Source organism: Hippopotamus amphibius, chromosome 4, assembly GCF_030028045.1.
Source record: "Hippopotamus amphibius kiboko isolate mHipAmp2 chromosome 4, mHipAmp2.hap2, whole genome shotgun sequence".
NCBI lineage: Eukaryota > Metazoa > Chordata > Mammalia > Artiodactyla > Hippopotamidae > Hippopotamus > Hippopotamus amphibius.
Window position 1 is genome coordinate 183,197,981 of NC_080189.1, and position 24,839 is coordinate 183,222,819.

Genomic DNA, 24,839 nt, shown 5'->3' on the forward strand with positions numbered 1-24,839 from the left:
TGTGGAGATTCCGCCTCGGGAGTGGAAGGTGGGTCTGGGGATTGGGAACGAGGGCCAGGCCTGACCCTGTCCTGCCCCACAGGGTGCTCGTGACCCGGGCAGCCTGGGCGGCTCCCGACCTTCCTCTCACTGCTCGCCCAGCCCTCGGGGCTTTGCTGGCCCCTGAGCGAATGAAAAATGTCCCAGAGCCAAAAAGACTCCTTTAAAACAATTTCTCAAAAACAAAACAAAATGACTTCTCTGTTGGAGGAAACAGGAGCTTCCTGTTCCCTTTTCCCCATTCTGTGCTCTGGAATTTTCAGCCAGAAGTGAAAGAGAAAGAAAAAGCCCTGTTTACACCAGCCTCCAAGCGAGGCTGGGAAAGCGGGTGGCTTCTACTTCCTGGAAGACCGATCTGATACTAAGGGTTCCCCACTGCCAACAAGAATCTGGGACTTTCCAGAAGGGGCAGGGGCCCAGCAGTGACTCGGATGGATGCACTACATGCCTCAAATGCAGTTTCTCTCACTCCTGTTGTAATCTTCCAACACACACACTTGGTTCCAATTAAAATGTCAACAGCTTTGTGGAACAGGGAGGGGACTGTATACATACTGGCAGTTCGGAACCGAGCAACAGATGTACGGACCTGAAAAGTAAGGACGCTCACACTAATTCTGATTTCTAGTTTCTCTGGTGACTCGAAAAATATTTACTGAGCTCCTGCTGCACACGGGGCTGGGTGCAGCACTCCCGGGCTGGACCCAACTGTTCTGCAAAAGGACGCTCATCAATCCTGAGTCTCAGCAAGAACGCTCTGGAGAACACCAGCCCCTACGCCCCAGCGCAGTAACGGCTGCTCACGGGCTCGTGTCTGGTGAGAACTTGGTCAAGCTGGTCATCCTCTCTGGGCCTCATCCTTCCTGTCTTTAAAGGGAACACAATCTCTCAATGAGAATTAAAACCGAAAAACAGAAAGCACCTGGCCCAGCTCCTGGGATACAGCTGGTGCTCAGAAATACACTACATTTTTTCTATTGTTTAACTGTAATGGAAGAAAATTGCCATGATTTTGCTTCCCAAACAGTGTTGGTGAGGAAATCAGAGAAGAAAAAAAGGAAAAAAATTCCAAAGTCTTGCCTACATGAAAATATAAATAAAAAAGGTCACCGGGTATCTGGGAACAGGGACAGGCTGCCTGGACCCTTGAATTCAGGCAGCGGAGGCCAAAGGACAGAACAGTAGCATGTGCATCTGCCCGTGGCGTGGCCCTGTGCACAGGCTGCCCCGCCCTGGGCAGCGCTCACCTTGGTCTTGATCTGCTTGGCCGTGTCCGTGAGGAAGATGGAGGAGTTGGGGTCACTGGCGCTCATCTTGGTCTGGGCCCCCTGCAGGGCGGGGAAGAAAGTCGAGTGCAGAAGGGCTGGCTTAGGGTAGCCGATCCTGGGGGCCACGTCTCTGGTCATCCGGAAGTAAGGGTCCTGTGGGGAGGGAGGGGTGGTGGGAGAAGCGGGCCAGCTTTTAGCCCCTGAGCGGGCCTCGCAGCAGCCCCCAAGCTTCCAGTGAGTGTAAAGAATCAACTCCGCCCCACAACACCTTTCAGACCCTCCTTTCCCACCAAAGAGGGCAAAGAACCTCCTGCAACACCCAGACGGATGAAACCCCAGCTCCGCCTCCTGACCTGGTCGATGGCGCACGGGATGAGGCACTGGACATCCGTCCGGTCTCGGAAGATCTGGGGGAATGAGTTGCTGAAGGAGGGAGCGGCCTGGATGGCAGGAAAACTGATCTTCCCTGGAAGAGAGGACAGAACATTTTTATACATGAGAACGGTTCCCATCTGGAATGGTAAAAGGGATGAACAAAAACAGGCTTTCTGCCCATCTGAAAAGTAATAATCGTTAAAGAAAATCTACCCACTGGGCGTCTGGGTTGTTCCTCAGCTTCAATTGTTATAAATTATGACTTCTTGGTACATGAAACTGTTCTCAGTATTTTGGATGTTGCTGATGTTAACACTGCTACTGCTATTTGCTTAGACCTGCAGAAGCGGAACTGTGGGGTCAGAGGGCATGGATCTTCATGTGACCCTTGACAAGTGGAGCCAGGCCAGTCCACCCCGCCGTGCTGCTCAGGTGTTTCCCGGACGGCCCGGCGTGGCTCCAGGCCTGAAATCCTGTCTCTGTGAGGCTCTTTCCTGGCAGCCCGTTTTCTCCCCTCTGCAGAAGGACACACCTCATTTCTGGGTTCCTGTCTGTTTCTGGGTGTCCACATGGCAGCTGCCATTGGCACCAGTGTCCCCTTTAGAGCACTAAGCGTCCCCATTTTACGCACATGGACACTAGGCTCAGACTGCCTGGGCGGTGTCCCGGAGCTACTGCGTGTGGCCAGCAAGTGGCTGAGCCGGGGTTCGAGGCTGGGTCTCATGGCAGCAACGTGTGTGCACCTCTTGTTACGCCTCCTGTTTCCTCACGCGCTAGGGCAGCCTCCAGGGAGCCCTTTCCCCACGCGATGCCCGGACTCCCAGGGTTAAAACCCTTTCGAAAGCACAGGGTTTATGCCCCAGTCGTCAGGAATGAATCTGACCGAAACATCCAAGGGTTCTGCTCACGTGAAAAGCCTCCCAGTAAGGCCTCTGTTGTATTTCTCTCCACGTTCGTCCTTACAGGCCCCTCACAGTGGGCCCTGGAACGTGCTCCCTCCCAGCAGGGCACACCCGGCACGGAGCACCCGTAGGCACCTCCTGGGAGCTGCCCGGCTTGGCAGCTATTAGGCCTGGGGCTGTGCACCCAGAATGCAGGGGAGGGGTCAGGAGACCCAGACACTAGTCTCAGCACTGATCCTTAGCTCAAGAAGCTAAGGGTCTGAAAGGAGAGAAGGCCAATGCATCTGAAAGGGGCATGGAGATACAGGGAAGGGGATGGAAGGGAAAGGGACAGAAAACAAAACAAAACAAAACAAAACATGTGAGCGCAGCATGGGGCCTATCTGCTGGGGACCAGCCTCCTGCACCCCTGGGCCCCCACCAAGGCCTCCCAAGGCCTCTGCTGACTGGGGTCCCAGGAGCAGGCAGAGGACCAAAGTCGTCTGTACCCTTCTCTTCCTTCTAAACCTTAAAACAGAAGACTGAGGCGAGGGACAGAAGGTGTCCCGAGGGACAGCTCCACACGGCGCAGAAAAGGGGCCAAATGCATCACGCCAGCTCCTTACGTTCCAGGGAAAACCCACGTATTTAAAGAGACAAACTGCAAATGCTACCATCTCAGAGACAGCTCAGCCCCGGGCAGGCACCAAGCACGTCAACCCGCCTCCTCCTGAGCGTGACTCCTCTCTGGGGGGCGGCGGGGTGGGGGCCGCAGCGGCGGCGGCTCCTTACCGATGCAGTCGCTGTCGGTGAAGCCGAAAATGCCTTTGACTTGGTTGAAGGTCACGTGCTTCTGAATCTTCACCACGTTCTTGTAGAAGCCTGGGCTCATCCTGCAAAGACGATCAGGATCAAAGCCCGCACCCAGAGAGGGGCGTCCTCGGAGGGCGGCAGCGGAGGTACAAGCCGGCAGCCCCGACTCGGGCCGGGACACGCTGGGGAGGAAGGCACGGTGGCGCCCCCTGCAGGCAAGGGTGCCTGTGGCAGGCGAGGCGGACACACCACCTGTGCGAGGTCAACAGGAAGCTGAGCAGCAAAGGAGGCAAGAGCCCACCGGACTCACTCGGTGGCTGACACGGGATGTTTAAACCTGCTGGGGTCACCGGCTGAGCACTTGGGGCGTCAAGTGTGGGGGCCCCAGGGCAGCTTTTCTGTTGAGAAGGACTGTGTGCTTTCTCTCCTAACTTTAGATTCAACATACAATAGCTAAGAAGCGCTAGCACAGACCCTTTGCCTGGGTTTTCATCTTTTTTTTTTTTTTGTAAACTTTTGGCTGCACCACGCAGCACGTGGGATTCCCTGACCAAGGATCGAACCTGTGCCCCTTGCTGTGGAAGCTCGGAGACTTAACCACTGGACCGCCAGGGAAATCCCTGGGTTTTCATTTTTACTCCATGTTCATAGAGAAAAAGGAAGTTCTTAGGGAGCAAAGGTGGCAGAATTGAAGCTGCAGGTACCAAAAATACAGGCTGGAAAAAACGTTGCCACAGATCCCACGTTCTCTCAGAACGTGCTGAAAGCAGGGTGGGTCATGGGTGGTCTTCTCACATGGACTGTTGAAAACTCCAGCCTCCCCGCCACCAATCATGCGCTCATCCCCGCCAAGACATCCTCATGGACTCATCAGAGGAGTTTGTTTCTGTCCCACCAGCATCTAAGCGCCACAAGGCAGGGACTTCATTTTCCTCAGTGCTGTGTTCTCGGGGCCTAGGAGGGTACCTGCCACAGTGAGCACACGGTGACTGTCGCTTTACTGGTCTAGTGGGAGAGGATGACCCCTCACAGTGCAGCACAGGGGAGCCCAGGGCGCCTGACCACATGTTTGGAAAACAGCATAGGAATCTGTGGAGCTGGGGGTGCTGGAGTCTGGGCAGAGAAGAGCAGGGGCAGAGGCAAGGACATGGAACAGCAAGCTGTCCCGCCTCATTGGAGGAGGCGGTGACCAGAGAGGAACCTGGGCCAAGTCACAAGGGGCTGGTGTGCGAAGGGGAAAGCGAGGACTTGATCCTGATGGTGATGGAGAACGGGAAAGGTGTGAGCAGGGGACCGGGCCAGATCTGCCTTGTAGAAAGAGTGCTGGCTGGTGGGGGACCAGAGACCAAGAGGGGTCGTGGTGGGTGGGAAGGGGCTGCACAAAAAGAAGCCAGTGACTGGGTGATGCCAGCACTGCCTTGTCCTAAAAAGAGCAGCAGAACCCACGGTGTGTCTAAGGGTTCAAGCAGTTGAAATCAGGTCCTTTTAAGAAATAGGGGAAGGGAAATAAAGCTAAGTGCCATGAAAATGACAATATCAGTGACAGCGAAGGTCTCATCTAACCCTATTTCAGGGACCAGACTTGCTGACTCACAGGCCCCGAACAGAGGAGCTGGAACTCGAATCCAGCTCTGTTTTCCTCCCTTCAAAGATCGTGTTTCTTCACGGATCCCACAATGCCTCTGTACCCACAAGAGAGCGATTAAAAAAATGTAATAGGTAAAATTAGAAAATTCATTCATTTACTGGCTGCTAGCCCAGATTTCATACCAAGGCATCTATTTCTCTCAATGGCTATAAAGTCACCCCTCAGATTTCAGGACTTACAAAAGGGACCCTCCCGGGGCAGTGTCAGTCAGCAAGCTCCTCTGCACTCACTGCTCACGCGGACACCAAAGGGTGTTTTCACCTCGCCCTGCCTGGGCCTCTAACAAATCTCCTAATAGCAGCTGCACTCCACCAGCAAGACAGGGTCTCAGCCACTGCCGCCCGCGGACGGTCAGTGCCGTGCAGGGAGCACCACATCTTAGGGGCTTGGGAAATATGTGGTGAGCTGAACAGCACTCTTCTTGGGCAGCTGACAAAGTCTTGCTTTTCTAACACACTTCTGGGTCGTTGTCTGGGACGAAGTTCAAGACCGCAGAAGTTACAATTTAATGACTTTCAGAAGGAAATACTTTGGCCTATTAAGTGGCCGGTTTAACTAGACTGTTAGGGAGTTGTGTCACCAGTGAGTCTTTTCTCTGTGGGGAAAAAGGTACCCAAACTGGCACAACTGACCATCCGTGGAGAGAAACACAGATGCACATGGGTCACAAGCTGAGGACGGAAACCTTAACTGTCAACAAACCAGATCATAACATTTCATAAAGGAAGAAAAACACCTTCCAGACCCCAAGACGCTGCAGGTGTTTCAGCTGCAGCCATGGCGGTGATGACTTGTCCACAATCTGCATCTGCTTATTTAAAAGGCAGCCGGAAAAAAATAAATGAATAAAAGGCAGCCGGGCATACTCTCCTTACCCCATGTAGTCAAGGTCAGAGAAGATGAAAGTCTTGTTGATGTCAAAGCCGCAGGCGATGATGTCCTTGGCGTTTTCCACAGCGTAGCCGTAGGCCTGGTCCAGGGTTAGGTCCTTCCACAGGTACTTCTCGTCGTCAGTCATCTGGATGACCAGGGGCACGTTGAACACATCCTGCAGCCACCTAAGGGACAGAGGGCAGGAAGGCCGACATCTCACTCCCTGCAGAAAAATGCCGCTGTGCCTCTCTGAAAACAGTTCCCACTAACAACGTATGTCAAAACTTCCCTGCCCACACAGTCACACGCTCTGACCACGCTGTGACTTTGACCCCTGTTAATAAGGGTTACCACTGTTATGACCACGCAGCTCTGCTGGCTGCTCTGTACACTTTATTTTGAAGCCTTACAAGAACTGTAGGAGGTAGGTGTTATTACTCCCTCTGGCAGATGTGGAAACTAAGGCCCAGAGAAGTAACTCTTCTACGGTCACATGGACAGGGGAACAGGAGGACACAGGTCCGCTGACTCCAGAGCAGTGCCCTCTCCACCACCCACGTCCCACTAAAGTGACACCAGGAATGGGGAGTAGAGAGGCCACAAAGGCACCAACTCCCCAAGATCTTGGTTGTTCAAGCAGGCGGGAACTAGTACTATCTCGTCAGTTCTAGACAAGGTTTGTGACAAACATTTCTTTCCTTTTTTTTTTTTTGGCAAAATAATACATTTATTACCTATGATTGGCAGATATATTGCTGATTTCGTCTCTCCATGTTTCAAAAGAATTTCCAAATAACAAAATAATTTTACACACCACACTCAATCAGTAACGTGACTAACATTTCTGATTCACCACTACAAGTGAGAACAGTCGCAAGACGCAATACTTACTTTGTGAAGATAAACGGGATGAGGTGACCCACGTGCATGGCTTCGGAAGAGGGGCCCCTGCCCGTATACAGATAAAATGGCTTCTTATTTTCATAGGCATCAAGAACTTGATGCATGTCTCTAAAGGAAAAAGGAGAAAAGAAAATAGTGTGACGTTCTGAGAAAAAAAGTCATGGCGTGAATGCTCATTTGGAAACGATAAAGAGACAAAATGACCCGGATAATCACTAGAGCTTCTTATCCTTGGCGCTTATGCTGTAAAAACGACAGGGAACTTCTTCTGAACTGGTTTCTCCTGAGATTGTTTTAAAAGTATAAGACATGCAGGTTGGGGATAATTTGTTTAAAAGTTGGACACGGTCGGGCAGCCACTGGACCTCTTTCAGAATTCTTCCAAATATCGACGTTGAGGTACCCTCTGCTTCACACACTCTCCTGGGAGTGACACCAGGACCACCCACCCAGTCCTTGTGGAGGACCACGCAGCCCCGAGACTCTGCTGGCCCAGACGGGGGACATCGCAGGGCTTCATAGAGTCCTGACTTAGGGAGGGAAGTAAGGAAGGTCCCCAGCTGGAGATCTGCTTTGGGCTCCCTCAGCTGCACTGGGAGCAGGTACCTTCATCTGGGAGTTATTCTGGAATCATCCGCCCTCCCCAAGGACCGGGGTCCAGAGACCGTGCGCACGAACGGGCCTCCTCCCTGGCGGTGCATCGGTCGCCCGGCCAGCTGCTCCTACACCACCTGTGCCTGTGCTCCACCTTCACAGGTGCTGAGCCAGGGGTATGCGGTGACGTCTGGGAACCTGTATTGTTAAAAGCCCCTGCCAGTCACCATGACGTTTGGCAGGGCGTGAATGCTCTTTGCTTCTAGACAGTGTGCCCAAATGAAAGAGGACTAGCCACCTTCTCCAGAGGTCTGGGTAGGAGGATCCAGACAAGAGTACCGTGAAAGCGACCTCCCCTTACACCCCGACCAGAGGTTAGCAGTGCTGTCCCCGGGCTTATAGGATTGTGGGTGTTCTGGCTTTCTGTGTGCTTGGTTTTGATCACTCTCCCCGTGGGATGACCACACAGTGCTTCTAAAATAAGGAAAGAATAAAATGCCTGATTTTGGAAGAAAAAGCGTGCCTCTTTGGTCTCATAAGTAACCAAATTAAACTTTTCTTGGCTTATAGGAGAAAAAAGAGTGCAGCCGTCATAGAAGCTGCTCCCCCACCCCACCGAACCGCACGGCACTCAGGATCTTAGTGCCCCGACCAGGGATCGAACTCGTGCCCCCTGCACTGGAAGAGCAGAATCCTAACCACTGGACCGCCAGGGAACACCCACACGAGCCGCCCCTGATGGCTTTGTAGGAAGTCTCCGAGCACTCACGACGTGCTATGCCCAGGGCAGGGTGCTGACAGGGCTCCCACCAAGCTCAGCTTTGCGAGGATGGCTCCCAACAGGGATCCCTCAGCTGCTGGTGCGCAGCACAACACGCGTGGCAGATCTCATCAAATCCCTACTTTACAGATCCCAGAGGCGTTCTCAAATGTGAGCATGGCCAAAGCTTCAAGTCCCATACCTCCCTAAGCCAAGAGCCTACAGCATTACCATACTGAAGTAAATAAGTCACAAGGGCAATGAGAACTGTCAAATGCCTAAGAAAAAAAATTTTGATTGAAGATCAACAAAATTGGTAAAGCTTGAGCTAAAAAGACCAAAAAAAAAAAAAAGACTTAAATTACCAAAATCAATGGTACTACTCACCTTCTAGGAATAAGAAGGATTCTAGGGGAATAATACTATGGACAACTGCACGCCAGCAAGTCAGACAACCGTGATGAAAAAGACAAATTCCTAGAGAGAAGCAAACTACCAAAGCTGACTCAAGAAGAAACAGAAAACCTGAACAGATCTGTAACAAGCAAAGAAACTGAACTAGTAACAAAAATAAGTCACACAAAGAAAAGCCTAGGGTCAGATGGCTTCACTAGTGAATTCCACCAAATTTTCAAAAGAGAATTAACAACAATCCTTCACAAACTTCCAAAAAAATTGGGGAGGGAATACTTCTCAACTCGTTCTATGAAGCCAGTATTATCCTGACACCCAAAGCAAAGCCATCAGAAGAAAACTACAGACCAACGCCCCTGATGAATACAGATGCAAAAATGTTCAGGAACTCACAAACCAAATTCAGCAATGTATAAAAGGGTTATACACCATAATCAACTGGAATTGGTTTCAGGAATGCAAATTTGGTTCAACATGCAAAAATCCATCAACGTGATACACTATATTCATGGAAAAAAAGCCACATGATCATCTCGAAAGAGGACGAAAAAGGACTTGATAAAACCCAACATTCTTTCATGATAAAAATACTCAACAAACTCAGAATAGGAGGGAACTTCCTTAAAATGATGACGGGCATTTATGGAAAACCCACAGCTGCCCAACGGTGAAAGACTGGAAGATTCCCCCTAAGATCAGGAACCAGATGAGGAGGCCCACTTTCACAAGGACTGTACTAGAAGTTCTAGAACAAGAAAGCCAAACTGGAAAGAAAAAAGTAAGATTATCCTTATTCGCTGGTGAAATAATTCTATATATTTAAAATGCTATAGAATCCACAAAAAAAGAAAAAAAAATGTTAAAAAGAAAACCACAGGCCCAAAGTGGTATCATGTTAAAGCCCGTGGTACTAAACCTAGACTTGGTATCTGACTTAATTGCAGTTTTCACCTTCCCCAGAAATGTCTCCACTCTTCTGCTCAGCGCCTGTGAGGTAAACTGCCATGTGGGCCCTGTGCCCCTCGCTGTACCCTCACTCCCTCAAGCGCCCATCTGCTGGTAAGACCCTTTCACAAAAAGATGTCCTGGCCTAAAAATAAACCTTTCATTTCTTTTGCTAATTCTCCCTTGCCCCACCCCATTCTGTAAAACCCCTTGGAGCGCCTTTCTAACTGCTAGATTTATGAACCACTGAATAAAGACATTTAGATCTTCAAATTTATGTGGCTGAATAAGAACTTTTAAATAAGAACCAATAAATGAACTCAGCAAAATTGCAGGATGTAAGGTCAACAAACAAAAATCAGTTGTATTTCTACACAGTAATGCAATATTGTGATTGATAATAAGAACTATTATATACCTGGTCTTTGTTCTACCCTGTTTCAGGCACAGAGCTCCCTAAACCACTGTGGGAATTTCTTAAGTGATAAGAACAATAAAGACAGGAGTGTTATTCATATAATAAGCACCTTTCAACCACACCAAAATTCATGTCACTTAGGTGGCTTCTGGAAAGCCCCTAGATAACCCTAAGGCGGGGAGCTGGTTGCCTGGGGAACCGACTCTGATTAGAGGGTTGGAACTTTCAGTCCCCTCCCCACCCCCCCACCCCCCACTTTCTGGGGAGGGAAGAGGGGCTGGATATTGACTTTAACCACCAATGCCCAGTGATTTAAATAGTCATGTCTGTGCAATGATGCCTCTATAAAAACCCAGAGGACAGCTTCAGAGAGCTTCCGGGTTGGTGAGCATGTGGAGAAGTGGGGAGAGTGGTGCCCAGGACGAGCATGGGAGCTCTGCGCCTTCCCCACACCTTGCCCTGAGCAGCTCTTCCACCTGGCTGTTCTTGAGTTATACTCTTCTACAATAAACTGGTATGCTAGTAAGTAAAATATTTTCCTCACTTGTGTGAGGAGCAAATTAACTCCAGGAGGCAGTCGTGGGACCCTCTGATTTATGGCACAGGGAACAATGTGGACGCGTGATTTGTGTCTGAAGTAGGGAGGTAGGGGGCAGTCTTGTGGGACTGAGCCCTTAACCTGTGGGGTCGGACGCTATCTCCAGGTAGACGGTGTCAGAACTGAGTTAAACTGTAAGACACCCAACTTATGCTGCAGAACCCCCTGCTGTGTGGAAACCCTACATATCCGCTGTCAGAAGTGAAGCAGAGTTGCAGTGAGTACTGAGCTAGAGGAGACACGCAGGAGTGCGCCTTCCCTCCAGAAACAGCAATGAACAATCCAAAAAGGGAATTAAAAAACCGCTATTTTCAACAGCATCAAAAGTAATAAAACCTTAGGAATAAATCTAACAAAAGAAGTGCAAGGTTTATACACTGAAAACTATAAAACATTGCTGGAAGAAACTAAAGACCTGGTGAGCAGAAAGACATTCTATGTGCCTGACTGGAAGACAATATTGTAAGATGGCAACACTCCCCAAATTGATCTACAGATTCAGTGCAATTGCTATCAAAAATCCTGGCTGCCTTTTTTTTTTTTTTTAAACAGAAATTAGCAAGTTGTTCCTAAAATTCCCTTGGAAATGCAAGGGGCCTAGAACAGCCAAAATATGCTTGAGAAGAACAAAGCTGGAGGACAGGCACTTCCCAATGTCAAAACTTGCTACAACGCTGTAGTAATCAAGACTATGTAGTATATTTAATAAACCCTCAAATACATGGTCAATTGACTTTCAACAAGGGTGTCAAAAAAATTCAACAACAGTCTTCAAAAAATGGCTCTGGGACAACTGGATATTCACATGCAAAAGAATGAAGTTGGATCCTCCCTTACACATAGACAAAAATTAACTCAAAATGGATCAGAGACCTAAATGTAAGAGCTAAAAGGATAAAATTCTTGGAAGAAAACACAGGTGTAAATCTTCATGATCTTGAATTAGGCAACTGTTTCTTAAATATGACACCAAACAACCAAAAACAAAACAAAACTGGATTTCATCAAAATTAAAAACTTGTTTCTAAGGACACTGTAAGTAAAGAGCTAATATTTGCAAATCAAGTATTTGATAAGAAACTAGTATCCAGAATATATAAAGAACTATTATAACTCAATAATAAAAAGATAAATAACCCAATTAAAAAGTTGGCAAAGGGGACTTCCCTGGTGGTCCACTGGGACCATAAGAATCTGCCTTCAAATGCAGGGAGTGTGGGTTCGCTCTCTGGTTGGGGAACTATGATCACACATGTTGCGTGGCACGGCCAAAAAAAAAATTTAAAAAAGGTTGGCAAAGGATCAGAATAGACATTTCTCTAAAGAATATATAAAAATAGCCAATAAGCACATGAAAAGATGCTCCACATCATTAGTCATTATGGAACTGCAAATCAAAACCACAATGAAATACCACCTCACACTTACTAAGATGGTTATAGGAAAACAAGAAATGTTGGCGAGGATGTGGAGAAACTGGAACTCTTGTCTGCACCTTGCTGCTGGGAACGCAAATGATGCAGTTGCTGTGGAAAACAGTTTGGCAGTTCCTCCAAAAGTTAAGCGGCCACCTTATGACCCAGCAATTCCATGCCCCTGTACACACACAAGAGAACTTAAAACATCTGTCCACATAAAAACTGGTATACGAGTGTTCAGAGCAGCGTTATCGATAACCTGAAAACACCCTGATGTCCATCAACTGTTGAATGGGGGGGTACGTCCATTCAATAAAATATTTTTCAGGTATGAAAAGGAATGAAGTACTGACACATGCTATAGCGTGGAGAAATTTGAAAACACGACGTTCAGTGAATGAAGCCAGACATGAAAGGCCCCATGTGGTATGATTCTATTTACATGAAATGTGCAGAACAGGCAAGTCCACAGACACAGAAAGTAGGTTAGTGGTTGCCAGTGGGGCTGGTGGGGAGGGAGGAACGGGGAGTGACTGCTGACGGGTAGAGGGTTTCTTTGTGAGGTGATGAAAATGTTCTGGAATTAGATAGTGGTGATGGTTGCACAACCTTGTGAATATACCAAAAACCCAGTGAATCATGTACTTTAAAAAGGTGAATTTTATGTCACGTGAGTTAAATCTCAATTAAGGAAAAAGCTTTCATCATATTCTGCCCAGATAGAGGGCTGAGCGGGGCTTGGAGTTCTCTGCACGTAGAACTGAAAGTGTTCAGCAGACGGCCGAGTTCCGCCCCGCGTGTGCTCTCCGTAACCCTGATGTGTGAGCAGAACAGAACAGCCCCACCCCAGACTATACACTCCACAAATGTGGCCTTGAACCCAGCCCGAGGTGATGTGTGGGGTGGGAGAGGCAAGCACTCGTTCAGAAGCCGCCCGTTCTCTGATATCACCTGCACGGAACGTACGGTCGCAGGTAGGAGACCCTGTGCCCTGTCCGCTCTGTTAGTTTCTTGCTGGGTGTTACTTGTGAGCAGGCCAGCACAATGGGAGGAAGGAGTTAGTAATTTCAGGAAGCCTCCTGCTTACCTCATGGGAAATGCTGAGCTTGGACACGGGAGTCTCTTTTGTTTTGTGACATTTTTTATAGTTTATAGCACGTAACCTGGCATGAATCTCATCTGCTGTGTACCTGACCTCCACCTTGTGAGGTGGGCAGGTTACAAATGAATAAACTAAGGGCCAGAGGTGAAGGCACAGGCGTGATCCCACAGCCAGTTACTGACAGGACAGGAGGCGGAACCGGCTTTCTGCCAACTGGCAACCACTCTCCCCAAGGGCCCGGCAGTTTGAGGGAACAGCATCCTGATCGCTTTCTTCATTGAAAGAAGAGGAGGGGTGGGAGGCCCTGCAGTGAGAAGCCCCTGACCTGTGGGAGAAGAAGATTCCCCTGCGCAGGAAGCGGTGTGGCCTCTGGCCAGTGGCTCTCTCTATTCGGTTTACCAGCTCCTTGTCGATTTTACTGCTCCCGAATCGAACTGGAGAAAAAGAAGAGATGCCGATCTTAGGTGGCGGGGGGGTTTGGTGATGTTACTGAAGCGACAGGGAGATCGTGAGCCACACACGGTCTCAACAGACCCGGGCCTCTTTAGGCCTCTGGCTCAGGCCCCTTCCACCAGCCCAGAGCGGAGGTCACAGCCAGCAGAACAGAAATTACAGAACAAAATGTTCTTTTGTCTGGGATTCGATTCTGACGGGAAACAGATCCAAAATGCAGCTTAGCGAGCAACTCTAGACAACCACACACACACACAGCTGCTCACTGCTTATTAAGATATAATTTATATACACTCACAACCATAATTTTAAATAGTTTTCAACCAAATTAATGTCTGTTTTCAAGAGAATTTTTCCTCAATGATAATCTACATACATAAATCACGGAAAATGGCTTAGATAAGAATATTTTAGTTCTGTTTCTTCTTTGAAAGCCACCGATGATGTCAGAGGAAGGGTTTTCCTGAGCAGGAAGCCATTCAATGAAGGGCCTGGCTGTGAGGACCTGCCACCTGTGATAAGCCATCCTTCTTAAGCTGACTTCCAGCTGTTAAGCTCCACCCTTGGTATCACTGGAGGAGAAACCCTCAGTAATCCACGACTGACTCACACCCACTAAGGTAAAGACAATTTAAAGGACTGCAGAGACGCCTGTTCAGTGGGCCTTCCCCAAGCTCTGAACTGCTCAAAAAAAGCAAAAAGCTTCTACGAAGCTGTCAGCTATAAACTGTTATTTTGAAACATACTTTATAATGTTATGTTAATTAAAAATAATCCTCTGGGAATAGAATGTACCACCAAAAGATTTTAGGATCTGTTTTTTCCCTTGACGTTGAAGCCTGACTGGATTTACGATTAATTCAAATTAGAAAACATCAACGGAATCAACTCAGTGGAATCAACTCTAAAAGTTGGGGCTTTCCCTATAACATACCGATGAGCTTGTCGTAGTCAATGCCTTTTGCACTGCTTGTCTGTACGGTCCACGGGTCCACAAAATCCTCGCCTGCTTCTGTGGCATCCAGGCCACAATCACTCCCAGATGCCGGGCCCTCTGGAGGACAGTCAGCCTTGTAATCCTCCCCCGTGGCAGCTTTGTAGCTCACTTTTAAGGACAGCAACATCTTTACTGCAGAATCCACTTCATCCTGCACAAAGTAAGTAAAGGTGAAGGCTGAACATATTCACAATCGCTAGAATGCTACTGCTTCTACGCGGCAGGCGTTGTGCTAAAGGCTTCCACACATATTGCTTTGTTTAGCCTTACGACAACCCTATGAGGAAGGCATTGTTGTCACTGTCCTTTTCCAGTTGAAGAATCTGAGACTCAGAGAGGGGAAGGAGCTTGCCAATGGACACACAGCAAGTTGTGGGCCTGAATGTATTTTATTTTTATCTGTTGGTCTAGTGCTACAGATTACTACCACAAACACTATAGGATGCGTGTAGCGACACAACTTACACTGTTGTTTATGACAGAGTTAACGTGCTAAATATGACTTAAACACCACCGATGCCAGCAAACATATGTGATAGGCGCCACGCACCACTTACCCTGAGTTCTGTGTTGGAACTTGTTTTTACACTCCACACAGGTTGAGATGAATATTTATAGAAACTTCAACAACGATGCCACCAAGGATAGCAACAGCAACTCAGACAGATATCATGAAAACAGATAAAGGCAAGGAAAAAATATAGACTTTCAAGTCATAAACTAAGGAAGGGGAAACTGGGAAACAGTTATACCGCAGCGTTTTGGAGTTTTATCAAGCTGACCAAACTATTTGTGTATTTAGTGTTTTAAAATAAGCATAAGAAAAACAAATGTAAAATGTATACTTGGGTACATTAAAAGAAATCTTCTAAAGACCTCCTCTTCCAGGAGCCCACATCAGCCACCCCGGAAGCCTGGCATTTGAAAGAGCAAAGCTAATTAAGCAGATTAGTCACGCTGTGCCCTGAAGCTCTACTCCCATAATTGGCCTTGCTGGATTAGACTGCAAACAAAGAATATACACAGTCCAATTTGCTTGCCAAGGGAAACACAAACACTTCCATTTGGAGTTTACACATAATGTGCTATAAACTGGGCTTCCCAGTGGAGAAGCACCGCAGCACCGAACTCCATTCAGAGAGCTCCTCTGTCAGGTACGGCGCCTGGGCCACAGAGGGCTGTTACTTTAGGGTGGTTTCGCAGACACAGATTTGTGTTTCAAACTCTGAAACCAGAGCTGTGGAATCAATAGCCCTGTGGATACACCTCATGCAAGAGACTGGATGCTGGCCTACCTTAGACAGGCAAGCGTGTTTTCCGCACTCTATTTGGTAGTGCCTAGGCTGTGCTTGCAGCAGAATAAAAGCTTAGCAAGCTTGATCTATCGCGTTATCTATGGGAGAATTACCTTGCTTTGAAGTGCCCTGTAGTCACTACCCTTTAACCACCAGCTGTGTGACACTTTATACTCTATCTGGCCTAACTGAGCTTCCAACTAGGTGGCTCTCTGAAAGTCAAACAACTAACCAGGGTCCCAGCTCAAGGACCATCTGTCATCTGGAATGGGACCGAAACACACAAGCGGGCTTGCCTAATCTAACAAGGACCAGGAGACTGAAACAGATTTTAAAAGCTGATATTCTGAAAAAAGCCAGACACGAAAGACTTTATATACACTAGCTGATTATGTGCAGTTCCAACACAGGCAGAACTATCCATGGTGGGGGAGACAGGGTGGAGCCTTCTCTTGCGAGGGCAGAGGTAGGGCCTGAAGGGGCTGAATGATGGTTTCTGTGCCGTCTCTCCATTTGGATGCTGGTTACACAGGGTTGGTCACTCTGTGGAAATTCAGTGAGCTGTCTGTTTGTGATCTCCACATTTTTCTGATCGAATGGTGTATTTCAATTTAAAAAGTTTACTTAGACTAAGAGAAGAAAAAAGGCTCTGTTCTCTATCTTCACCCCTATGATCCAGTGTCATCTCTTGAACCCTGCTCAAACTGTCTCCCATCAGAGCCCCCAGATGCCCACCTACCCTCCAGAAGAAGCTTTAATGAGCTACTGTTTCTGAAAGCTGTGGGTGTTATTCTCTCTGCACACGGAGCAGGAAGAACGCCGAGGACTGTGACCTGGACAGACGGCACAGCGAGTGGAGGAAGAGCCCGCGGGACCCTCACTGGACCAGTGACCCCCGAGTGGCTCAGCTATTTCACTTACAGTGAATTTCTAAAACATAGGAGCTTCTAGTACAACACATTTTAGGGTCAACTACAAATTTACTTCATTTAATTTTGGTTTCATCCTGCAACCTCTGATCTCTCTTGCTGAGTGTCAGCTGACTAAGCATTAGTCAGAGACCACCCTCGCAGGAGTAATTCTAAACTGTGTTAAGTACTATTTGTTTGCTAAAATGCTGAATACAACTGGAGTCATTAAGAATTACTAACTAAAAACATTTATTAGTGTTATTCAAATTTAATGTTAAATGACAAAAATATCCCTGTCAGGTTGCTAAAATGGATTTATGGAGTAAATGATCGACATTTGAATCTTTTATTTATTTTAGATTTTCAGGTTTTTGTTTTTTTTTTTCAAACAACTTAGCCTCATCTATTGAGCCCTAAGTGGTGGTGTAAACCTCCTTCTGTGAATAATCAACTCCTTTTCTGGGATATCAGTGTTTATTTCTTTTAAGATGTAATGGATTATTCAGGGTTCAAAGAGCCAAAGTAAACTACTGGCGTGAGTGTGAGATGGTTGACACCATCTGGTGAGAACCTAGGAAGAGATTTTTGAAAAGATGACGACAGGGGTTGGGGGTAATGGACGAGGAAGTCGTGGAGCTGAAGAAGCTGGGTGACCCAGAGTGAAAGGAAATGCTCAGGTGCCGGTTCCAGACGTGGATTACATTTCTGAAACCCACTGCAGCAACAGCAAAGGGGTCTTTATAAAAGGCACAACCCACAAGGACCAAGGAAACAGGAAGAGGATGGCAGCAACCAGACTGAGAGCTGGGAAGCAGAGGGATGACTGGTACCTGACTGAAGACGGGAGAAGCACACATGCTAAGACTTCGTGAAAAAACTGCGCATCGACTGCACTTACATTGCTGTGGAATCCCCGAGAGGTCTGGGCATTGGCGGCCCTAGATATTCAAAGAAGTGAGGGTGAAAATGGGCTATAAAACCAGGAGCACTGGTTGAAAGTCTGTCTAAGAAGCAGTTACTGAGCTCTCTGCCCCAGGCCCCCTCCCTCGCCACCCCACCCAGAGGTTTAGTGTCTCGACAAGGAGAGTAAAGAGTCCAGACTGGAGGCATTCTGCACAGCGGGGGCGGGGGCAGTGCACGGAGAACGGGGGCTCCAGTGAAGGATCACACAGTCCAGCTTCTCTGCCCCACTTGGCTCACAATACTGGCGGTCAGGCCTGTACCCTCTGGACAGCAAATTGGAAGAGCCCTCTCCGGGGACCCTACTAGCTTCAAAGAAGAGCTCTAAAGACCTGACACTGAAGACTTCCCGAGGTAAGGGAGCCGTGTGGTCACCGTGCCACATGGGACAGCTACACGATAAGCTCCTCCCAGCTCTGAGTGCTCCCTCTAAAGCACAAGTGCACGGCCAACCGCCACCAAACACCTGAGGATGGCATCTAATACAAAAGGCAGAAGCAACAAAAAGCTAACTTGGAGGAAACTGAGTTAATAAAGGGGGTAGAGAACATCGGGAAAACTATCACCAAGATCTCAGAGACAGGACAGTGTACCTACGAAATAAGTACAGAGAAAGGAACATTCGGGGATCAAATGGGCTCTTGGAAGTCAAAGATGATAGAAAAAGTGAAAAGCAATAGGAGGGTTAGAAGTTGAGGAAACATACCTAAAAGAAGAACAAAAAGAAAAATGAGGAAAATCAAAAAATAAGAAATTTTTTTATTTTGACGGGTCTTCTTAAATAAGAGGACCAGTTTTTGAATTAAAAAAAATACACAATGAAACAGAAAAAAAACCCCTCCAGAATAAATCCAATAATGTAATTTCTGAGAATTAAAGGGCATGAATTTCTAGTTTGACAGGAGCACTGAGCACCTGTCACAGGGCATTTCAGGACTGGAAAGGTCCCGAACACTCCAGGGAGGAAAGACAAAGGAGCGGAGTCCGGCTTCTCCACAGCAGCCCTGGGAGCTGGGGAGGATGCAGCAATGGCCTCAGAATTCTCTATCAAGCCTAGTTGTCAGTCAAGTGTGAGGTAAAATAAAGAGACTTTCAGACCATGCAAGATCTCAAAAAATTATTTCCTTAGCACTAATTTTTTCAGAAACCATTGGAGGATTTGCTCTGCCAAAAGAAACCAAGAAGGAGTGAGACACAGGGTCAGGAGACAGCGACCTTACAGAGAGCGAGGGGAAGGCCTGGATGGACAAGGAGAGAGGGTCCTGGGATGGGCCATGTGGGAGGTGGCTCACTACCCAGACAGAAGCTGGTGGAAGGTCCTAGCAGAGCGTGCTTCGAGAGGACAAACCTGATAGGCTGTCTGATGTGCCTCGAGAGGGATTCACCCAATGGGGGAGAGCCTGGAGTTCTATTAGCATCGGTGCACAGAAAAGACAAGCAGGGAGCTCCCAGGTAGCCCAGTGGTCAGGATTCCGGGCTTTCACTTGGCCTGGGTTCAATCCCTGGTCAGGGAACTGAGATCCCGCAGGCCATATGGCGAAGCCAAAACAAGACAAAATAAAACACAGAAAAGCCAAGCAAAAAGCAATTAAGACAACTATCCACTCTGGAGAAAACAAAAGTTGGGCAGGAAAGGAGAAGCACGCCTCCTACACTCAGTGGGTCAGCTGTCAGCGGCATTTACATGGAGACTGCAGGGATGGGAAGTGCTCATGAAAGTGCTAATTCCTCGTCTTCCACAGGGAAAGCCCCAAACCTGAAAATCAAGCAGCAGTAAGTATAATGTGTGGTTTCGAGAGATGTGGGGTTACATATCAAAAGAATCAGCTTAAAGAATTGAAAGTCGTTGTTTCTGGGAGCAGGAAACAGGGAGAGGCTGGGTGGATGGGGCCGTGCTTCCCAGCGGCGTCCCTTTAGCCTAAACACATTGATGCCAATAAAGAAGCAGATACATGTAAGATGAGAGCCAAAACACCTCAAGTGCTGAGAGAACAGAATCCTGGTCACACGACCCTACAGACGTGGCCTGGACGCGTGTGTGGAGGGCCCAGCACAATGACGTACCTTCTCCGCGTTTCTGGCTTTCAAGGCCCTCACGAGCTCCCCTTGAGCAGCGATGCTGTTGAACAGCTCCAGTGGGGACCCACAGCCCTGCTCGCCGTTGGACACATCTGCCATTTTCTGGGACCTCCGTTTACAGCTGGCTAGGGTGCTGGTGGATTTGCTCAGTGGTCCAGACAAAACTGTGGGGGGAGCGGGGAGAGGGGGAGAGAGAGAGAGGTTAACAAACCATCGCAGCTGTTTTTCCTTTACTGTATCTAGTTCTTCTTCCCAAAAAGGTTGGGGATGAGTTATAATAAAAGGCACAGATAATATCACATTAATAAAAATATATGCAGAAACTTGGAGCCGTGAAACAGAGGAAGAACACGTGCTAACGATGAGGTCAACAGGCATCGCTGTGAGTTTTATAGACTTCGGGAGGGCAAAGAAAGACCCCTACTAACCGAGAGCCAGTGTGCATCTGCTGAGGTGCCCCCGTGCCTCACCTAGCGTCCAGGACACCGGAAGGACTCGTGTTTGCCCAGGGAGCAAATACCACAGTGTTTTAGTAAACGTACGTTCACCACAGCTAGAAACATTTGGCAAGCTGCTATTTACTCTTTATCTTATTTGCTTTGGGGATGAATTTCCAGGCCTTTGCAGTCATAACCAACATATCGCTGAACAAAGGGCTTCCTCCGTGGGCCAGCTGTTCCGTGCTCAGAGGAGGGAAGTCTGGGTTGAGGTGCGGCCTGTGCACTCCACATGCTGCCCTGCTGCCCTGCAAGCTTCTGAGGATGTCCCTGCACCTCCTGTTACTTACTACTAACCTTGAAAAAGGTGGGGTGCACGGCAGGCCGCCTGAGGCCACCTTGGGGCCGAGGCTGGCCGCCATCAGCCCCTCTTGGATCCATCACTTCCCTTTTCTGAATGTCAACTTCCTCAGCTATAAAGCAGCACCATCAGGAACTTGGTCACCTACCTCAAGGGCCGTTACGAGAAGAAATGGGAAAAAACGACATGGTAGCATTTTATAAACCGTAAAGCAAGGTACAAACACGTCACAAGTATTGTTTGTTAGGGCTCCAGAGCCATCACACCCTGAAAGAAGAGGATGACAGTGACAGGGAGGCTGTGCCAGAGCAGTAACTCCCAGCACTTAAGTCTCTGGTATTTTTCGAAGCACCTGATGCATATCGATGCACTTATGCCCACAGCAATCCTATGGGACAGATCTGTTCTCTCTGCTTCACGGATGAGTACAGAGAGGCTAAAACACTTGCCCAAGATGACACAGTAAGGAAGTGGTTGATATGGGATACAAACTCAAGCAGTCTGACCCTAGAGCCTGTGCTCTCAAACATTATCCTACGGGGTGCTTAACTGTCATGAGCCTCAGTCTCTCAACTGTAAAATGGGAGTAACAATACTATCACTAACTTGCAGGACTGGTCATGGGTTACGTGTGATAATGTGGGTAAGCAAACAGTCTCGCACAGCATCAGCCGCAGGGGAGAGGTTTAATCAATGACTATTGTTTCGTTAATCATTAAAAAAAATTTTTTTATAGCAGCTTTATGAACAGAACACAAAGATTTGAGGGGGTAATTTATTTTTATTCATCCATTTGTTACATACCTGTTTAATAATATGTAAAATTTAAACCAATCTTTATACAAGTAAATGAAAGCATAATACTGAGACCAGAATGGGACAGCAGCCACTTTCTTTCCCCTCCTTGCTGAGAATTGCCTCAATTCCTGGAAAGGGAGGCCCAAAAGAAAGAGCAGGAATGCGGAAGAACCTTTTGACTAGTGCTCGAGAGAAGAAACACTCAGGCCCATATCAAATAACTATCAAAGTGATGAAAATTACTTCTAGCCACAAACGACCAAACAGCACAACCAGATGCTTCACACGTGATCCCCAATTCCCCAAACTTTCAGAGCTGCGTGGTACAGCTTCTGCTCTGCATTAGCGACCAGAGGCTGACGGCTCAGGGAAGTGAGAACTGCCCTCTGAGGTTCCATGCCAGAGTAGCTGAGCCAGGATCTGATGCCAAAGCCCCCCTCAACCACGCGCTCACTCCAACTCCAGCTGCTCCCCCTGCCCAGAATGTCTCATACCCTCCTCTGCCTGCTGCCTTACTAGTTCAAACCCTGGCTCCTCTGTGCAGCCTTCCTTGACCCCTGCACCTACGGGCCAAGCTGGTTGCTGTGGCCTTGGTGATCTCCGAGCACTTGTTAGGGAGGTTATTAGAGCACTCACACTGCATGTAGTTATTTACCTGGTACAGAGTAGCTTATCAATGGTTACTGGATGAATGAATCTCTTAAATCATCTAGTTCAATTTCCCCCCTCTGGTTTATTCCCTCTTATAATATCTCTGCAAGTGCTTATTCCAGTTGAAGGTGGATTTCTCCCATCTGGACTTCAGAAGTCCTCTGAAAACGTCCTGACCCTGCACTGAGCCTTCTGAGATCTGGGAAGAGCCAGGCTGATCCCACACACCCCGTCTAGTTTCCTCACCCACTGCTAACGTCTGCTCACCATCCTGGTCACTCTTTGGAATGCCCTTTGGTTTTCCCTTGTCCTTCCAAAAATGTGGTGTCTTGCACAGAAGGCAACAGGTAGGTTTTGAGGTCTGTGAGGAGGACCAAAATCAAGTACAGATTAAAATTCCTCGGCAAAGTGCCAAGTAGAACGATGGCTAATCGCGCCCTGCAGTGGAGCAGATAACTGCAGAGGATCAGCTAGACGAACTGAGCCTGCATTTAGGGTCCCTGTTGTAGGGAAAAACATGTATCTTTAAATACCGGAATCCCATTTAAGTAAGAAGAGGCACACAGGAATGAAAGCTGACTGAGGAAACAGCAGGTGAGGTCTCCCTGCTCTCAGGACCATGAGGCATATGCTAGCTGCGTGGGAATCACCCACGCTGCGAATCGTGTGTGTGTGTGTGTGTGTGTGTGTGTGTGTGTGTGTGTGTGTGTGTGTGTGTGTATGATGCAACTTTCTGAGTGAGTACAGTACTTCGGGAGTGATCAGAGACAAAGAGTAGAACTACCACTTCCCTCATTTCGAGCATCCACCCATTTGGCCCACTTATGGGCACATGTTCTCCTTTCTTCCTCCTATCTAGTTAACACGCTCCTTTGTTTGTTAACTAACTTTTAGAATTTAATTTAACTTCAGAGTTTTTTAACCCAGAGTTCAGAACTTCTGAAATGACATCAACAGTTTCCCTGCACATCGGCATGTACGCGGTTCTAAGCAGAGTATCCAGGTTCTGCTACTTTCTAAAAGGGGTCCGAGATGCCAAGAGACAAAGGACCACTGTCTTCAGTGTTTACTGTGTAAACTGCAAATAGGGCTTTGAATCTTTGCCAAGGAAAACTGCTTTATCCATTTCACAAATACTACAATCTAAAACAAAGAAATGAAGTTACAATCTGTGAAGTAATCTATGATCTCCTCTAAAAGAAAAGGGTTGAGAGTGAAGAGAAAATGTGCGTACTCCACGGCAGATCAGCACACAGTTAAGGAGAAAACTGAAAGGCTCCTAAAAATGAACTCTCCATCCCTCTTTTTAAGGAACTTGAAACTTGTGCTCATTTTGAAAGGTCATACTATTCCCAAGGAGCACAACAGGCACCCGAAGAAACTGGGAACAGTTTTGGGATGAGGAATGGAAAGAGGAATTACAGAACTGTTTAAAAGAACAACACGACAATTCCTTGGGCCACACAAATCATCTCACAGATCAGATCAGAATACACTGATTCTGCAATCTGGGGGAAGGGTGGTATCACACACAACAGCCAATTCTGGAGCAGCTGAGAAGAGTAGGGGACCCAGAAGTTTCTGGACGCCTGGAATATTACCAGGAGCTGGGATACCATCCTCCACACCCTTGCCCCTGAGTGTGGATGACCGTGGCCTTGGATTGTCAAGTTTCCAGAGGACAAGAAAATGATTTCTTTCCAGTAAGAAGTCCTTTAATGCTTCAAATCTCGGAACAGATTGAGTTCACTTTTTTTTTAAACAGAGGAAAGCTTACTTTCCCCTCCAAATAATAAAATGAACATTACTTAAAAGGCAAAGAGAACAAGAATTTATATGAAGCCAGGCATAAGCTACTTATGAGTATCACAAAGATACTGTGGATGGATTTCAACTATCTAAGGAGGCCTCATCAGTGAAAAACAGGACTGCCAACATCACAGTGCTGAAAGTCAAGCTACGAATCCAAATAGACAGCTGCTCTTCCAGCATCTCCATTCCCCACAGAAGCTGTGGGTCACCTGGACTTTGGGTCAACGAGATGAAATAAAATGCACAACACTCTGGTCCTAAGAGAGACCACTCCTCATCCCCTAAGGCAAGGTTTCCTTTGGGAAAAGGCAGGTAAAAGTACTAGTAAAATCTAAGCCCAGCAAAGACAGCAATACATACCCAGGTTGTAGGAGACGTCGCAGAGGTGGCCCCGGCAGCGGAGGAGCTGAGACTGCCCAGGGCAGCTAAAGCTCTCCTTTAATAGTCTTTGCCTCTTTCTTTCAGTTTTCTTTTTAAAAAAGACTCATCTCTTTTTGTTCCTGTTTACCCCACCCTTTACTACTTGCATGTAGGAGTTTCTCAGAAATCACCCAGTTTCTCAGAAACACTAGCGCCGCTTGACCAACCTCTTTGATAAGACTGTCCAATGAGGGGTGGGTGGAAGGGGGGATGCGGGTGGAGACCAGGGAAACGCTCTTGAGAACCAAGCCGTTACCAGGGCATTGCATCAGCCACCCCATAAGGCAGGCTGACCTCCATATAACCTCTCCGCCCTCTTCCCATTCCTTTCTCAGCATCAGTATGAAGAGCCGAGTTTGTGTGTAGTCGCGGGTGGGGTCGGGTGGGGTGGGGGGAGCAGGGAGTGGAAAGGCAGATGGTAAATTCCTTGCTGCTGATGCTGTTCGCGGAGGCGACGCAGTGTAGTGGAAAGATCATTGCTGGGGTCAGACCCGGGTTTCAATTCCAGTTTGGGCGTTTTCTTGTTACAAGACCTGGTGCAAATCACACTCCCTCTCCGCTTCCTCCTCCTTTTCCTCATTTGTGAAACAGGCGTAAAGAAGCCTCCTAATTTTAC

General features: G+C 47.8%; 1 protein-coding gene across 3 annotated transcripts in view; it reads right to left on the reverse strand.

Annotated features, from left to right (window-relative positions):
- WARS1 (tryptophanyl-tRNA synthetase 1) overlaps positions 1–24,839 on the reverse strand; it is a 29,539-nt gene that overhangs the window by 3,858 nt on the left and 842 nt on the right. For 2 of the 3 annotated variants that reach the window (XM_057731840.1, XM_057731841.1), the window contains exons 2-9: positions 19,730–19,908; positions 14,437–14,650; positions 13,375–13,483; positions 6,789–6,908; positions 5,900–6,082; positions 3,356–3,456; positions 1,661–1,773; positions 1,287–1,460 (exon numbers count right to left, since the gene is read on the reverse strand). In XM_057731840.1, the coding sequence (XP_057587823.1) occupies positions 1,287–1,460; positions 1,661–1,773; positions 3,356–3,456; positions 5,900–6,082; positions 6,789–6,908; positions 13,375–13,483; positions 14,437–14,650; positions 19,730–19,908 (1,193 nt within the window). Of the gene's footprint in view, positions 1–1,286; positions 1,461–1,660; positions 1,774–3,355; positions 3,457–5,899; positions 6,083–6,788; positions 6,909–13,374; positions 13,484–14,436; positions 14,651–19,729; positions 19,909–24,163; positions 24,511–24,839 lie in introns of those variants that run through there. The other variant, XM_057731842.1, reaches the window with a different exon arrangement.